The 15,340-nt window shown below is 32.3% G+C and overlaps 1 protein-coding gene across 15 annotated transcripts in view; it reads left to right on the top strand.

Annotated features, from left to right (window-relative positions):
- The window catches only part of ADGB (androglobin), a 199,920-nt gene that overhangs the window by 47,661 nt on the left and 136,919 nt on the right, over positions 1–15,340 (top strand). For 13 of the 15 annotated variants that reach the window (XM_072643645.1, XM_072643646.1, XM_072643647.1 and 10 more), the window contains 2 exons: positions 852–1,261; positions 9,979–10,116. In XM_072643645.1, the coding sequence (XP_072499746.1) occupies positions 852–1,261; positions 9,979–10,116 (548 nt within the window). The remainder of the gene's footprint in view (positions 1–851; positions 1,262–9,978; positions 10,117–15,340) is intronic. The other 2 variants (XM_072643651.1, XM_072643659.1) reach the window with 1 other exon arrangement.

Raw genomic sequence — 15,340 nt, forward strand, 5'->3', positions numbered from 1 at the left:
AAAACCCTCCTAAGTATAATTAATTATTTTGTTAACTACCTTCATTCATTTAGTCATTCAGTCATGTCCAATTTTTCATGACCCTGTGGACACCATTACTGTCCATTGGGCTTTATATTGTGTCAGTTTAAAATCTGAAATAGAAAAGTCTCAGGCTCAAAGCTCCTAAGCGTAATGATATATTTGCAAGACTAGCAGTTGCCAACAAATCAGATCATCTGATTCCGCAGTAGTCAGATACAAAGGAGTCAATTACAGAGCTTATTTTTATAGTAGAAAAAGAGGAATTACAAATTGCAGCAATCTTAGGACACTTGTTTTGAACATAATTCAGTTTGACAAGGCAAGTCATCTGACTAGTTTCCTTTGCTGGGGCTTTCCTAATGCAGCTTGCTGCTGTTGCCAACATTTGAAGTGTAGTCATTTCAGGGGCATGACAGGGAGTTTCTAGGGTGGGGTAACCATTAAATCTGATGTTCTGTTAGATTATGGCCTGTGTCTATTAACCTGTCAAAGTGAGATTGCCTTAGAAATCTTGTCCAACACGATAGCCAATCTAATTTTCTCAATAATATGTAAGAATTAATATAGTGAGAATCATTATGGAATTAATAACTTATTAAAATTGCTCTTCTAGGATGAGCATACTATATAAAAAACCTGCTTAAAATATTTTCTTTTCCATTCTGGGTGTTAATATAAAATAAGAGTTCAACAAATATTAAACAGCTGCAATGATATTTGAAACAGAATAGCATTTGTAAGACTGACTTGCCAGAAAGTGTATCTTAGATGAAGAGAAAAAAGTTTCATTTGGGAAAAAACTAAATGTCAACATATTTGTTTTTAAGTCAAGGATATTTGGACAAAATTTGGGAGTTCTTGAAAGAAATACTGCCAGAATTTAAACTGACAGAGGACGGTAGTTCTGAAAAACTGTCAGATTCAAAATCGAAAGATGGAAAAGATTCTAAGGATGGAAAAGATGTCAAGGATGGAAAAAATGGAAGAGAAGAAAGAGGTGGAAAAAATGGAAGAGAGGAAAGAGGTGGAAAAAATGGAAGAGAGGAAAGAGGTGGAAAAAATGGAAGAGAGGAAAGAGGCGGAAAAAATGGAAGAGAGGAGAGAGGTGGAAAAAATGGAAGAGAGGAGAGAGGTGGAAAAAATGGAAGAGAGGAGAGAGGTGGAAGAGAAGGAAAAGAAGGCAAAAGTGAAAGTGCACAGGGCAGAGGAGCTGATAAAGGTGATAAATCTGGAAAAGGTAGGCAATTATTTTAAAATGTTAAAGTCTCTGGATGCTGTTTGTAAATATTTCATAATCATTGTTCAGTTAAATACCTGATTATTTCCCTAGTACTTACTGACTTTCATATGCATAGGAATTCTATTAAAAAACAAAGAATGTTAAGAGACATGATGCATGCTAAGTTCTTATAATTTAAAATGTATTTTGTGATGTGTTCCTGTTTTGCTCTTTAAGCAAACTTTTAAAAAATTCTTCAGATTTTAAATATTGAATTTCTGGTCTTTATTTTATAAGAAGACATTAGAATAACCAGTTTCAGTCCAATACCTTTTTAAAAAAAATTACCTGTCCAGAGGGAATAAAGAAGAGCAAATATAGTTGATTAATTAAAAATATTTAATAGGAGAAAAACTTGACTTCAGTACTAAATTATTGGGAAGGAATTTCATATTTGAAAAAAGTAGAAACAATAAAAACTAAAAAAAGGAAAAGAAAGAGTTCCAGTTCTACAGTTTTCTAAGTTTTTTAAAACAGAGAATAGTATTGAAAAATTAGCTATATGTTTAATACTAACTATGATTATAATGTGCTATGCCTTATATTTCTTTCTAATGAATATAAATTTATATATGGAATTTAGAATTAAATATATTATTAGAAAAATATACATTAGCACATTTTAGATGAAATTAGCTGTGTTGTAAAACTTGTTTAATTTTTTTTACAGCTTTTGGGAAGTTTATGGCTTGAAAAATACCCATTACATTTTAGTAGTCTTTTCCACTTTCTATGGTGCAGCTAGGTGACACTGGATAGAGTTCTGGGTGTGGAATCAGACAAATTCATCTTCCTGAGTTCAAATCCAACCTCAGACACTTACTAGTTCTTTCACCTTGGACAAGTCACTTAACACTGTTTGCCCCAATTTCCTCATTTATAAAATGGACTGGAGAAGGAAATCACAAATCACTTCAGTATCAGTACCAAGAAAATCCAAAATGGGGTAATGGAGAGTTAGATATGACTAAAATGACTAAGCAGCAATATCACATAGGTTTCAGTCCATATTTATTTATCTTTATGTCTTCAGAAATTACTTTAGGATAAGAATTTGATAACTATTTGACTGTACTTTTAAAAACAACTTGCTTCATCACCCAGTTTGAAAATGAGTTGAATTTTATAGATAAGGGCTCTGGTGCATAAGTATTTTTGTTTCCATTTTAAAACTTCTCAACTTAATATTACTTAGTGTTTGAAATTATACAATAGTTTCTATTTCTAACATTATATGTCAGATTGCTATATTAAGATCTTTACGTCTAAGGTAAGAATTATTTTGGGGAGTGACATTTACAGGTTTTTAAGTGAAGTAATTTTTAGCTCTATGGTTGCAACACATATCCATATAAGCCATTACTCATTGGATTTCTTTTTAAAAAATATATTTTATTTATTTTATTATTTCCCAATTACATGTAAAATTTTTTTTAAATTATTTTTTAAAATTTTGAATCCCAAATTTTCTCCTTTCCTTCTGCTCTATTCCCCTTCTTGAGAAGGCGAGCAATTTGATATTGATTCTATATGTGAAAAAATGCAAAACATTTCCACATTACCCGTGTTTCAAGAAAAAAAACCAGACAAAAAACCCCAAGAAAAATAAAATTAAAAATAAGTATTCCTCAATCTGCATTTGGAATTCATCAGTTCTTTCACTGGAGGTGGATAGTATTTTTCATCATGGCTTCTTTGGAATTGCCTTGTATTGTCTTGATCAGAATAGCTAAGTCTTTCACATTTGATTATTGTACAGTATTATTGTTGTTGTGTACAAAGTTCTCCTGGTTCTGTTCACTTGTCTTTGGTGAGGTCATATAATTTCATATAATCGGGTTTTCTGAAACCCATCCTGCTCATCATTTCTTATAGTTTATTGTTATATCACAATCCTGTACCACAACTTGTTTAGCCATTCCCCAGCTGAATGGGCATCCCCTCGATTCCAACTTTTGGCCACCACAAAAAGAGTTGCTATAAATATGTTTATACAAGTTAAGTCCTTTTTTCCATTTCTTTTATCTCTTTGGGATCAAGACCTGGTAGTGATATTTCTGGGTATGCACAGTTTGCTAGCCTTTTGGGCATAGTTCCAAATTGTTCTCCAGAATTGTTGGACTAGTTCACAACTCCACCAACAGTGTATTAGTGTCCCAATTTTTCCACATCCCTTCCAGCATTTGTCATTTTCCTTTCCTGTCATGTTAGCCAGTCTGAGAGGTGTGAGATGGTATCTCAGAATTGTTTTAATTTGCATTTCTCAAATGAAGTAGTGATTTACAACATTTTTTATGTGACTATTGATAGATTTGATATCGTCTTTAAAAATTGCCTGTTCCTGTCCTCTGGCCATTTATTAACTGAGGAATGGCTCTTATTTTTTTTGTAAATTTGGCTCAGTTCCCTTTATATTTGAGAAATGAGGCCTTTATCACAGAAATTTGTTGGAATTTTTTCCCCACAGTTAACTTTTATTTCTAATTTTGTCTGCACTGATTTTGTTTGTCCAAAAGCCTGTTAATTTTATGTAATCAAAATTATCTGTTTTACTTTCCCATAGTCCTCCCTTGTCTCTTGTCATAAATTCTTCCCTTATCCAGAGATCCGACAGGTACTACATTTTTCCTTGCTCCTTCAGTTTTACAATGTATCATTCTTTAAGTCTAAATCATTTATCCATTTTGACCTTGTCTTGGTATATGGTATGAGATGGTGATCTATGCTTAGTTTCTGCTAAAATGCTTTCCAGTTTTCTCGTCAATTTTTGTCAGCTGGTGAGTTCTTACTGCAGAAGCTTGGATCTTTGGATTTATTAACACCAGATTACTTTGGTCATTTACTACTGTGTATTATCTATTTATTCTGTTCCACTGATCCACCACTTTAAATATTAGCTAGGACCAGATTATTTTTGATGATTACCACTTCTTAATATAGTTTGAAATTTGAAATGGCTAGGTCACCTTTCTTCATGTTTTTAACATTTTTTGCCTCGATTTTCTTGATCTTTTGTACTTCCAGATAAATTTTGTTATTATTTTTCCTAACTCTATTAAAAATTCTTTAGCAGTTTGGTATAGCATTTAATACATTAACTTAAGTAGAGTTGTTGTTTTTATTATATTGGCTCAGCTTATGTGTGAGCAATTAATATTTCTCTAGTTGTTTAGATCTGTCTTTATTTGTGTGAAATATGTTGTAGTTGTGTTAATATAATCCATGTTTGATTTGGCAGGTACACTCCCAAGTATTTTATGTTGTCTGCAATTATTTTAAGTGTAATTCCTCTTTCTCTCTCTTCATGCTGGTTCATGCTTTGTTGATAATGTGTGTGGGTTAGTTGCTAAAGTTGTTAACAGTTTCAACTAGTTTTTCATTTGATTCTCTAGGGTTCTCTAAGTACACCATATCATTTGCAAAGAGTGATTTTTTTCATTGTCTATTTTCATTCCTTCAGTGTCTTTTTCTTGTCTTATTGCTATAGCTATCATTTCTAGTACAGTATTGGGTAGTAGTATTACAATGGAATCCTTGCTTCACCCTTGATCTTATTGGGAAGGCTTCAAGTTTATCCCCATTATAGATAATGATTGCTTGTGGTTTTAAATATATGTTACTTATCATTTTAAGAAAGACTCCATGATTCCTAGTGTTTGTAATAAGAATGAGTGTTGTATCTTTTTCTGCATCTATTGAGTTAATCATGTGGTTTTTCTTATTTTTGTTATTGATGTGGTCAGTTATGCTGATAGTTTTTCATATATTGAACCAGTCCTGCATTCCATTTAAATCTCACCTCATCATACAGTATGATTTTTGTGATGTTACTGTAATCTCCATGCTGGTATTTTATTTATATTTTTTGCATCAGTTTTCTGGCCATTAGTTTTCTTTTTCTGTTTTTGCTTTTCCTGGTTTAGGTATCAAAACCGAATTTGTGTCATAAGATGAATTTTATAGAACTCCTTTACCTAGTTTTTTCAAATAGTTTATATAGTATTGGAATTGATTATTCCTTAATGTTTGGTAGAGTTCGCTTGTAAATCCATCTCGTCCTGGGGTTTTTTTCATAGGAAGCTCACTGATAGCTTTTATAATAGGATTATTTAAGTGTTCATTTCCTCTTCTGTTAATTTGGGCAGTTTATATTCATCCATTTCATTCAGATTGCCAGTTTTACTTGCATATAATTGGGCAAAATAGCTCTTGATAATTGCTTTGATTTCATCTTCATTGGTGATACATTCATCCTTTTCATTTTTGATACTAGTAATTTAGTTTTCTTTTTTCTTTTTAATCAAATTAACTAATGTTTTATGTATTTTTATTTATAAAACCAGCTCCTAGTTTTATTTATTAATTATGCTTTGTTTACCTTTAAAATTTATTTATCTTATTTCTGTTTTTACAGGATTTCCATTTTGGGGTTTAATTGGATATTTTTAATTTGTTCTTCTGGTTTTTTTTAGTTGTATCACCAATTCATTGATTTGTTCTTTCTTTTAATTGATGTACTCATTTAGAGATATAATTTTTTCCCTATGTATACTATTTTGGCTGCATCCTACAAATTTTGGAATTTTATCTCATTGTCATTTTGTGTAATGAATTTATTGATTGTTTTTATGATTTGATCTTTGACTCTTCCATTCTTTAGAATTATTCAGTTTCCAATTAACTTTTAATCTATTCTTCCAAGGCCCTTTTTAAATTTTCTATTGCATTATGGTCTGAAAAGGGTACATTTAATATTTTTGTTTTTTCTTTATTTGCTTATGACTTTTTAAATACCCTAATACATGGTCAATTTTTGTGAAGGTTCAATATACAGCTGATAAAGAAGTATATTCCTTTCTATTTCCATTCACTTTTCTCTACAGGTTCTGTCCTGTCTAATTTTTCTCAGATTTTGTTTATCCTTTTGACTCCTTTCTTATTTATTTTATAGTTAGATTATATAGATTTATATCTCTGAGAAGAGGAAGTTGAGGTCTTCTACCAGTATAGTTTTACTGTATTTCCTCCTGTAATTCTTAACATTTCCTCTTAAGAATATGAAAAGTATGCCATTTGGTGCATATGTGTTTAGTATTTATATTACTATGATACATTTTCCATACTTATCTCCTTTAACTAAGTCTGTTTTTGCTTTTGAGATCATGATTGCTACCATGGCCTTTTTTAACTTAAGCTAAAGTGTAATAGATTCTACTTGAGCCACTTGTTTTGACTCTTTCTGTTTCAAATGTGTTCTTGTAAACAAAAATATTTTTGGATTCTGGTTTCTAATCCTTTCTGCTATATACTTCAATTTTAAGGGTGAATTTATCTCATTCACATTCACAGTTATGATTACCAACTGTGCATTTCTTGCCATCCTATTTTCTTCTTTTTCATTCCTTCTCTCTTTTTATCCTATCTCTCCTATAAAGTCTGTTTTGCTTCTGACCATTGCTTTTTATCTGCCCTCTATTTTATTACTCCTTCCTTTCCTTTTCCCCCTTCCCCTTCTACTGCCCTGTTTGGTAAGATAGATTTCTATTACTGTTACAGTATGTATGTGTGTATATGTATATACTTATACATACATACATATGTACACACATATACATATATTATATATATATACACACACACACATACATACATATATGTATTTCCCCTCTTTGGACAAATTTACATGTGAGTGAGGTTTAAGCATTGCCAGCCCCTTGCCCCCATTCCATTTTCCTTTAAATGTAAAAACACTCTTCCTTGCACACCTCCTTTATGTGTGATAATTTTCCTCATTATTTCTGTTCCTTTCCTCTTCTCCCAGGACATCCCTCTTTCTTGTTATCCATTTTTTTTACATCATTCCAACATAATAGAGTCATTCCTGCACCCTCTTTCTATGTTGAATCCTTCTAGCTGCCCTAATGATAATAAAATTCTTAGATGTACATGTATCATCTTCTCATATAGAAATGTAAACAGTTTAACCTTATTGAGTCCCTTATGATTTTTTTTAAAAAAAATTATCTTTTTATGCTTCTCTTGAGTCTTGTATTTGAAAACAATTTTCTATTCAGCTCTGTTTTTTTCATCAGGAATGCCTGTAAGTCCTCTATTTCATTAGATATCCATTTGTTTCCTCCTAGGGATTTACTCAGTTTTTCTGGGTAGGTTATTCTTGGTTGTAAATCTAGCTCCTTTGGCTTCTGGAATATAATATTACAAGCCCTCTGCTCTTTTAGCATGGTAACTGATAAACCTTGTGTGATTCTGACTGTTACTCCATGATTTTTGAATGATTTATTTCTGGCTATTTGAAGTTTCTTTTTGACATGGGCACTCTGAAATTTGGCTATAATATTCCTGGGAGTTTTCATTTTGGAATCTCTTTAAGGTGATGATCAGTGGATTCTTTCAATTTCTATTTTACCCCCTGGTTTTAGGATAACAGGATAGTTTTCCTTGATTATTTCTTAAAATGTGATGTTTTGGCTCTTTCTTTGATCATAGAATTCAATCCAATAGTTCTGTAGCTATCTCTTCTCAATCTATTTTCTAAGGAAGTTGTTCTTTCTAGTGAGATGTTTCACATTCTTCTATTTTTTCATTCTTTTGACTTTGTTTTATTGTTCTTGACATCTCATAGAGTTATTAGCTTCTACTTGCTCAATTCTAATTTTTAAGGATTCTTCAGTGAGCTTTTATACCTCTTTTTCCATTTTGCCAATTCTGATTTTTAAGAAATTATTTTCGTTAGTAAATTTTTGTACCCCTTTTTCCATTTGACTGGTTCTGTTTTTTAAATTATTTTCTTCAGTATTTTATCCCCATTATACCAAGCTGTTGTCTTTTTATAATTTTCTTCCTTTGCTTTCATTTCTTTACTTGATTTTATTCTACCACTCTGATTTTTAAAATATTTTTTAGTTCTCCCAGGAATTCTTGTTGGGCTTCTAATTCACATTTTTTTTTTCCTTTGAGGCTTTACTTGTAGTTGTTTTGACTTCATCATTTTCTTTTGAGTTTTTGTCTTGATCTTTGCTCTCACCAGAGTAGCTTTACATCATCATGTTCTTGTTGTTGTTATTTGCTCATTTTTCCACCTTATTTCATGATTTTGAACTTTATGTTAAAGTTGGACTGTTACTGGAATGCTGGGGGGAGAGGGGCACTGACTGTCTCAAGCATCAAGCTTTTTCACACTGCTGTTTTCAGAGCTAGTTCTGGGATTTTAGAAGGTTTAGGTGCTTCCAAGGTAGTATGATTTGGGGAGAGATATGGTCACTGTTTTCCTGGTCTACACTCTGGTCCTTACTCAGGAAGGACCCTTGATGGCCTTTGGGACTAGAAGTAATACTGTTCTTCAGGATTGCTGATCCCTTGTGACCAGAAATAATGCTGATCCTTAGGGTTTCTGCTTTCTCTTGATCAAAAGTGTTCCTGTCTGCCCTTGAACTATGACCTAAAATTGAGTATAGGCAATGAAGTTTTGAAACAACTTTTGGTCCTGCATCCAATGCTAGGACAGTCATCCCCTATAATCTCTTTCTTGCTAGTTATCAGATATCCTTACCACCCCTGGCTTGAAAACTCCCAAAGCTGCTGCTCCTTTTGTCACTACCACGTATTCCCTCCACTGATGTTTCATCCATGTAGTCTCCAGGTCAGCCTTTTATCCCCATGTTACAGATCTTTCTTGTTGACTTCCTAAATAGTCTTGGACTGGAAGAATGTCTCACTCTGACATTTTGTTGGCCCTACCACTCCAGAATTCAACTTGAGGTGGATTTTTTAAAGTTGTTTAGAGGTAAGTGTTGGAGAGAGCTCAGCTGAATGCTTTTTGTACTTTGCCATCTTGTCTCCACCCTTGGAAGTCCTACCCATTGGAATTTATCAGAAGAGCAACAAGAAGAAATGTAACAAGAAGAATATGGTTGGCACTGTTCTAAGAAAGTACCATGTCCATTCTCAGGGTAAATGTACCAGGATTGGAAGGGATGAAAATTTAATGAGAAATATTACTAGGTAAAGTGTGTGTGGGGGGGGTGTTTTAGTAGGGATATATATTGAACAAGGCTTAAAATTATTCTTTCAAACTTTGTCATAAGAAAAAGGATTTACTCTAGCATTTTCATGTTATGTAACTATGTTGTTATATTCAGTAGAAAATCTTGATGGAAGGTAATTTGCTACATAGTTCAAAGTAAATATAGTATTATTTTGAATTACAGGCTGTACTTGCCTCCCCCTCCTTATCTGCCTTATTTAAAATTAAATGTAATACATCTGTTTTACATAAATGCCTATATACAGTTTTTTCCCCTTTCAAAGAGTTCTCATTTAGGATATGGTCTTTAGGCGTGGCCCATATTTGAATCAATATGATAATGATAACAATATCTTCATAGTATTTAATTATTTTTGATACAACCTCTAAGTAACAAATATTTCAAGATTGTATCCTTAAACTTTCAAGTATCTAGTCAATTCAATAATAATTTTTCTTGGTTGGTTGGGGTATTTTTAAATGTTGGGCAGTTATGTTTCAAAGGACTTCGGAGGCTCTGTTATTATAGTTGAAGAATATTTTTCTTTTGGCCTGTCCTTTCAATAAAATTTGCATTTTGAGGTTTGGAAATAGGACTGAATATAATTTTTTTTCTTTTTATGTATAATAGAGAAAGTAGATATGAAAGAAGGAAAGAAGAAAGTGAAAGAATTGGAGAAGGAAAAAGCCAGGATGCCTGCTCATAATTCAAGGCTTCTATCAGATGTGCAACATTCTCTACCTCAATATCTGCATTCCATATCAGAGAGTAAGCTGCCATGCTGTCAGGATAATCACTGGATATTTTGGTTGTACAAGGAAATGTGTAGAGCATTCTTGTGTTAGCAGGATCAAGGAAGTTAGAAGGCTTTGGATCTAATGTTGTGGGAGGTTGTGAGTATTAGACACACACAGTAAATTGTGCAGTTTCTCCTGGTTAGGCCGCTGATTTGAAGTCTTCAGAATTGTTAGGCTACTATTTCACTTTTCCTTGAATTTCACAGAAAAGTCCTCATTACCCCATGTTATCTCTGACATCATCACTAGCTATTTCAATGCAGGACACGTCTGCTAAATTCAGAGTGCTTATAGCCAGACAGTTGTGAAGATTCTCTGTAACCCTTCTCAGTGTTCTAATCAATACCTACCAGACTCTAAGGCCCCCAAAAGTGTTGTATCTTGACACTATGAAGTTTACTTAGCCCCTTTCTTTGTAATTTGCATAGTGTCTAGGTATATCTCCAAAAAGACCTAGGAGTAATTGGTTGTTGGTGTGCTTTTTCAAATTTAGATTACCTATTTACATCACATTGTAAAATGTGTTGTTTGTTGATTGTTAGCCAATGCTTTTCCTCTTTCAGTTTCCTAATTGATTTATAAAATTCTTGTTAAGGCCTCTCAGGGCAAAGATGTCAACATAGAATTAGATTTGTCTTGTTCCTTTTCTCTCTCCACCCCTCTGTGGCACCTGGTACCATGCATGGCTAATTGTAAGAACTCAAAAATACTCATTGTTTTACACTTATAGTTGTTGTTGTTCAGTTTTTCAACATTGTCTGACTCTTCATGACCCTTAAATTGTGGTCTTCTTGGCAAAGACACTGAAGTGGTTTACCACTGCCTTCTCCAACATTTATTGTAAGAGTATGTTACTCGTATTTCCTGTATGATTCTTTTTCTTACAGGTCCATTCAAGTCTAAACTGGCTAGTGATTCTTCTTGTTGTTGCTTATAATTGGGATTTTAAGTGGATAATCCCTCCAGTAGGAAATAGCTCTGATAAAAAGAATAAATTCATTGGACTTCTTTTTAAGGAATATTTTTGTCATGTCATCAGATTATCCATAATGTAATAATTTTTCCCTATAGACTATCCTTCTGTGCACATTTGAAAGTGCTTCTTTTTTTTTTTTTTAAAAAGAGAAGGTAGATATATTTTCCTTGTGATTCCTTTTTTATATGATTGTTGTTGATAATTTTGGAGGATGTCTATATTTTTCTTTCCTTTTTTGATTTTAATGGTAGCAAGTTATGGTCTATATTAATTGGGATTTTCTCATTCATGGGAGATAATTGAAATCCTCTACAAAATCCTACTTGGATGTCTCATCATGATATGGAGTTTTCTCTTGTTTCTCGGCAACTGTACTATATCCGGAAGATTCTCCCTGCTTTCTGGGAAGCAACTGAGCAAAATGTGGAGGGGCCCAAACCTATTGGGCTGTCTACTTGATGAAGAACTCTTTATTTATGACAAACCCATGAAAGAAAAAAATGATACTACAATATGGTCCTCAGTCACATAATGCAACTTTTGACATCTTGAGAGACAATACAAATAGAAGAGAAGGTATCAGAGAATACTGAATCACATTGTCTCATACTGTTTATGAGTGGAAATAATACTGGAAGAACTAAATCATATCAATCTTAAGATCCTTATTAGTTAACCTAGAAGAAAAGAGTCTAATCGAAAGATGGTTCACTGGTTTTCATTAGAGAGAAAAACAAAAGTATTGGTAGAATTGGTTTATTACACATCTAAAAGCAATAGGAAATATTATTTTATGGTGTACTCGGTCATTTCATATTATAAGAGAAGCCAAACGGTTGTAGACTATGTAAGTAATATGTGGCAATATTTAGCATACAATTAAAATATATCAATACTACTCATTGTAGGAATGTGTGTATGTATAAGCATATATATGTATAGATATACATATTTACACACATATTTGTTTATTCATATGATATATGGATAACTTCTACACAAAGGAAAATCAGGAGCCTCTGAACATTTTAAGAACTGAGTAACAAAATGAGAAATAAATTGATTATATTGAAACAGGAAATAATGTAACTGATGTGAGTTATTTCTAAATCAACTTTTTATTTGTTAAAGATCAAAATCTTTGCTTTTGTGCATAATTAAACCTCCTCCAAATGACCCATTTAAATTAGCTGTTAGCATTGCAAAATGAAGAATAGATGTATATGCAAGCTATCACTGTTTTCTAAGTAAGTTTAACTGAGGTAAATTAAATATCACAACAAGAAGAGTAGAAGATATGAAAAACTGCCTTTGCCAATAAATAGTTGTTGTTCTTGCCAAGTAGATGAATGTGTTAATCAAGGACAACACTTTTTTTTTTAAATAGAAACTCATTTGTAAAAAACTCATTTGTAAAACCTTATGAGCAGTATCATTACTGTTTTACACTACACTGCTAGATATTAATAAACAGATTTGCAAATGACATTTTGCTGATTTTCATCAAGCCTAAGAACAAATGTTCAGTCTCCTAAATAATCCTAGGATCTTAGCTTTTGAGATAGAAGGAAATTTTGAGATCATTTAGGCTGACTCTTTTTTAGGTGAGGAAACTGAGGGCAAAAGAAGGAAAAAAAACTTTCTGAAGATCACATAGGGTGCAACAAAAGTGAAATTTGAACCAAGACCTTTAACTTAAAATCCACGGTCCTTTCCTCTGTAGCATATGAAATCCATAATTACTCAAAATAATTCGACCTAAGTACATCAAAGAAGAAACAGAGTGGATGGAGAATGTCTGTTTTCTAGACTTTGATATGCTTGAATGACAATCTATAAATACGTATGTCTTGAAAAGTTACTAAGATGGACAATGAATTGGACCCATATTTGAACAGAATGAAGATATCCAGCCAAATTGTTTTTGAGAACTACACAGTTCTTTTAATGAACTTCTTCCTGAAATGAAGGGGCCATCTTGTTAAAACTAATGATCTTCATGAGAGTCATTGAATTCCACAGACTTTGATGAATTGAAGATGATCACCCAAAGAGCAATAGGGAAGTACAACGTGTGTGTGTGTGCACTCACATGTATATGTATGCTGTGCATGTGTGTGTGTAGGTTGCAACATAATTACTATTGAAAAAATCACCAAAGAGAAATGGCATACAGGAATATCATCAGAAACAAGACTAACTCAAGGACGGTCCACATACTCCATTTGCATCAGGAAATATAGAGAAAGGCATATTAATTGGACCCTGTATGTAGATCCATATGAGAGGACATTGAGAAAAAATGTACAAGATAGAGTCATGAGTCAGTTATGATCCATACTCTTAGAGTATCCACATCCATGATAATACAGATTCATTGGAATACTGTAGAAATATTAAAATAATAATGATATTTTAATAATGCAAAACATCCCTGAGTATAGTTATAAATGAAATGAAATTTTGATGTCCATAATTCTATCTTAAAATTTATTTTTTTGGTACTTAGCGGTAGTGGAGGACTAGTTCTTATTTTCAGATTTAATTAATTCATTTACACTTTAAAAATGATAATTTCTCTTTGTTTCCCCATTTATAAAATATAAGGTAATGTCCTCTAATTAAAATTCTAGCTTGACTTATTAATTATTTTTCTGAATTTAGAGCTCCCATATCTTGAAATTATCTAGCCTTCTATGGTGCTCAGAGCACTTAGAAGACTTCATACTTATCTCATTCATCGTCACAGCATTTCTGGAAAATAGTTATTATTTTTGCAGTTTTAGAAATGAGATGATTCAGGCCTAAAGACTTTAAGTGAGTTGTAAATAGTTGGTACTTGATTAATGAATCATTCTATTCCTCCACCCCCCCCCCCCCCATTATATTACCTGCAGGAATTTTACTTAAGTGTTTATTTCATTGATTTACATTTTATTACATTTATTTGCATATCTTTTGTAAACCCTGGCATCATAAGAGAGACTTTGTGTCCAAATTCAGTGTATTTGTGAGGATATGTTACTGATGAAAAACTATTGATTCCTTTAATTCTTTAATACTCAGAAAGTTGAATCTGAATTGGAAGAGGGGGAATGTTGCTATAGTATTCACTTGATTTACTTTAGTTTGATCATCCATGCATTTTCTTTAGACCAAGCAAATAATGGACTCTGAGTAATTCAAAGGCCATTCACAAATCATAAGCTGCTATTAGAAGGAACAGCTGACTTAAAAGTCATTATTTTCTAAGTTTACTTTGCTTTTTAGTCTAATAGTCTATATGAAAAATATTTTCTAAGATTTGAGAGTAAACTGGGCTTAAAATAAACAGGTCCTTTGGATTAATAATCAGTTTTAAGGCTTATTTAAAGTAGTTTTATTTTTAATGAAGATGCTATACTGATGTCCTCCCTCAATGGGATGAGATAACTTTCTTTCCACTGTTCATTGCTTCTGTTAAAGCGGTGAATTTACTACAGCTACTATTTTAAGCATTTGGAAAAGTCACAGATCCAAAGTTCTTTTAATGTGCTGTGCTTTATTTGTTTCTTCTGAAATTGATTGCTGCCATCGTAAAATAGTGGGAAAATAAATAAAAAAATCTTCAACCATTTTGACTGTTTAGCTGTCTGAAGACTGACAAAAATCCAAACTGATTAAATCTTTCCTTTTTTCATTCTACAATTTAAAATATAGATGATAATAGATAAGACTGGTAATTGGCACAGTAATAACCCACAACCTTGGGTTTCCTTGTTGGTTCTTTGCAACCATATTTTGAGATTTTTTACTATTACTAAGAAGTATCATAATTTTCATTGGTTTCCTTAATATTTCAAATTCACTTGGTTCAATAATTATAGTTTTATTCTTTCAGTATTTATATACACTAATAATTTGTTAGGACCCTATAATATAGTGTTTCACAGTCCATCTGCACTGTGTATCATAGCTTTAGGCTCCAACTGATATTTCCTAAAGTTGCTATTTGAGTAAAGTACTTTTTCACATGAGAAATTGGTAAAGCAGTGTAAATTCTGGTCCTGTATTTTGGGCTAATAAATGAAACAAAAGCACATAAAAAATAAGAATGAGACAGAACTGTACGTATTCAGATAAAAAATACTCTGATGTTATATACCCATGCACAGTTTTCAGATGTACTCTTTTTTTATAAACAGTATTTTATTTTTTCCAATTAGATGTAAAGGTAGTT

Source organism: Notamacropus eugenii, chromosome 2 (assembly GCF_028372415.1).
Source record: "Notamacropus eugenii isolate mMacEug1 chromosome 2, mMacEug1.pri_v2, whole genome shotgun sequence".
NCBI classification, from domain to species: Eukaryota; Metazoa; Chordata; class Mammalia; order Diprotodontia; family Macropodidae; genus Notamacropus; species Notamacropus eugenii.